The 2,374-nt window shown below is 48.7% G+C and overlaps 1 protein-coding gene across 1 annotated transcript; it reads right to left on the bottom strand.

Moving 5' to 3' along the window:
- Positions 1–514: 514 nt before the first annotated feature.
- On the bottom strand, positions 515–1,951 carry LOC147631266 (protein ASPARTIC PROTEASE IN GUARD CELL 2-like). The gene has a single exon (XM_086809165.1). The coding sequence runs from the start codon at positions 1,949–1,951 to the stop codon at positions 515–517; it is 1,437 nt and encodes a 478-aa protein (XP_086665291.1).
- Positions 1,952–2,374: the final 423 nt, after the last annotated feature.

Here is a 2,374-nt window from a genome sequence, read left to right as displayed (position 1 = left end):
CACTTGGATGCGGCTAGATGGATTCTCAAGTACATAAATTCCACAGTTGATTATGGACTTTTCTATAAGGCTAGTATAAAGATATAGCTATATAGGTACATAGATGCTGATTGGGCTAGTAGTGTTACAGACAAGAGATCTATCAGTGGTTTTATGTTCTCATTTGAGAGTGCTGATGTGAGTTGGAGTAGTACGAAGTATCCAACATTTTTCTTGTTGAGTATAGAGACAGAGTACAAGGGTGCTGCTATGGCAGTTTGGTTTCAAAAGCTACTTGGTGATATGGTGAGACTGTGGATAGGGCAGTTGTCACATTTTTTTAAAAAAAAAGTCCAAGTCTTAAAAGAATATGCCAAAGAAAAGGTGTCTTTTCTAGCATTCACTTTCAACTTATTAATTGTTTTTTTATTTTTTACAAACGGTATTCACCAATGGCATCAAAAGTATCTCTAAAGTCTACCAATGAAGTGTTAAGAAATTATTATATACAAAATTACGCTGGTTTCTAATTGAATTAGCATTTTCCAGGAATGACACCTATTTGATTGCGGCTGAGGTCGAAGCTCCACTCGAACCCTACTTGCTGTGTGTTTCCGATTACGCTGAATTGGAGCCCTTTAGGGGCTGGGGAGATGGCAAAGCACCAGTCGCCCCTACCTTTGTTGGGCAAGAAGAGGTTGTAATTGCGGAGAGTGATGGTGGTGCCGCCTTCGAAGTGGAAGTCCACGGTGGGCAAGCCGGAGGCTCTCTCAAGGAAATAGGTGCCGATGTGGTAGCAAGTGTCGGCGTAAGATTCGGAGAACAAGGAGTAGGGAGTTTTCTGCATGACAGCCCGCACGGCGTCGCGGAGGGAGTTGTAGACCTGGGTTGGGAAGCGGGATTTTGTGGCGCCGGAGTCCAGGATGACGCCGCCGATCCCTGTAGCGGGGTTCATGTCGAAGGTGGAAGCGGGTATGTTAAGGCGTTTTCCGTTGACGCTCATATCTTGAAGGGCAACGTAGTGGAAGGTTGGATTGTGGCCGTTGTAGTAGTCTTCTATGGTATGGACGGCGTCGCTGGTGCCGCCGAGGCTGAGGTAGCCGGCGTTCTTGGAGAAGTGTATGGGAAGGCAGTAGGCGAAAAGGTTGCCCAAGGCGGGGCCGAAAAGCGACGTGAACGAAATGTCCCCTCTTCCAAGCCCAAATAAACCAGCCGCTCCTTGCAGTGTGTGGCTGTGCGTCTCGACGCTGCAGCCGATAGTGACGAGACTTTGCACCCAACCGCCGAAGTTCACCGTCTCGAAGCCCAGTATGCCCTGCGTGCCGGAGCCGTCTCCGTAGTGCATCTCGTAGCCGCAGTTGCCGAGGTTTGTGCACTTCCGCACACGTTCCGGCAGCCTCTGACAGGCGACACTCAAGCAGCCGGCCCTCCGAAACGTGGATGATTTCAGGGGCTCGTAAATGGGATCCCGCTGGCTCATGCACGACATGCATGGTGAGCACTGCAACCATGTAAGATCGCTGCCGATATCGATAATGAAGGGCAAGGAGCGCGTTGGCCCGCCACCGCCGCCAAGCGTGAGCGTCACCCAGAACTCTCCCGTGTTCGACACAACCGTCTGGCTGTATGCATTTGGTGGCCGGCGCCGAGTGTTGGCCAGCTCGCGACTCCACGTTTCATTGTTGCTGCTCAGAAGTATATTACTTATGTCGTGTAAGCGGGCGGCATCTCTTTCATAAATGGCCAGCAGAAGCTCCGTGTCGGTGGCGTTGACAGGGCGCAAAAGGGAGGAGGGGTGATAGCGATGGAGGAGCTGTAGCCTCGCCTGCACCCTTATAGCAGCCGCCTCATCAGTGGCGTTGTGAAGGGTATTGTGCACATAATTGAGCTCTTCATTGTGAAGGACATCTACTGCAATATTAGTAGCAAGAAGATTTGCCAGCGCGACCAAGCTTACGAATAACATCCTCATCACGGTGTTCTTTTATCTGTGCGCTTACGCAGAGGAATTATGTTTATACGTAACCATAGAGAGGCACTATGGTTTTGTACGTAAGCTTGCCGCCGTCGGTTAGTGTTTTTTTTGTGAAGCTAACTAAGGTCGGGTCGCTGGGTTACATCAGTAAGGGCGCTTCTATGTGAAAACTTTTGAGAATCCAAGAAGCTTTACACACCTCCAGAAGTCAAAAAAAGATGCTGTAATCATTTTGTCCCCCGGAGGCTGGGAATCTTCCCCCCCACACCGCCAATGCGGAAGTTTAAGCAAATATCCTTACCATGTGTGTAACTGTTAGAGTTAGTACTAACTTAAGTAAAAACCAAAACTATTGGAAATAGATTTTAGGTGTGTTAAAAGTTGAAACCATCTTTGCCTTTGTATAAAAATACTCGTTCG

Source organism: Cibotium barometz, chromosome 15 (assembly GCF_041138505.1).
Source record: "Cibotium barometz isolate CiBa-2024 chromosome 15, ASM4113850v1, whole genome shotgun sequence".
Classification (NCBI taxonomy): domain Eukaryota; kingdom Viridiplantae; phylum Streptophyta; class Polypodiopsida; order Cyatheales; family Cibotiaceae; genus Cibotium; species Cibotium barometz.
Note: the sequence above shows the minus strand (reverse complement) of the source record. Positions and strands in the feature narration are given on the sequence as shown.

Coding starts and splice junctions, on each gene's coding strand:
- LOC147631266 (XM_086809165.1), bottom strand. CDS start 1,951: ATGAGGATGTTATTCGTAAGCTTGGTCGCGCTGGCAAATCTTCTTGCT.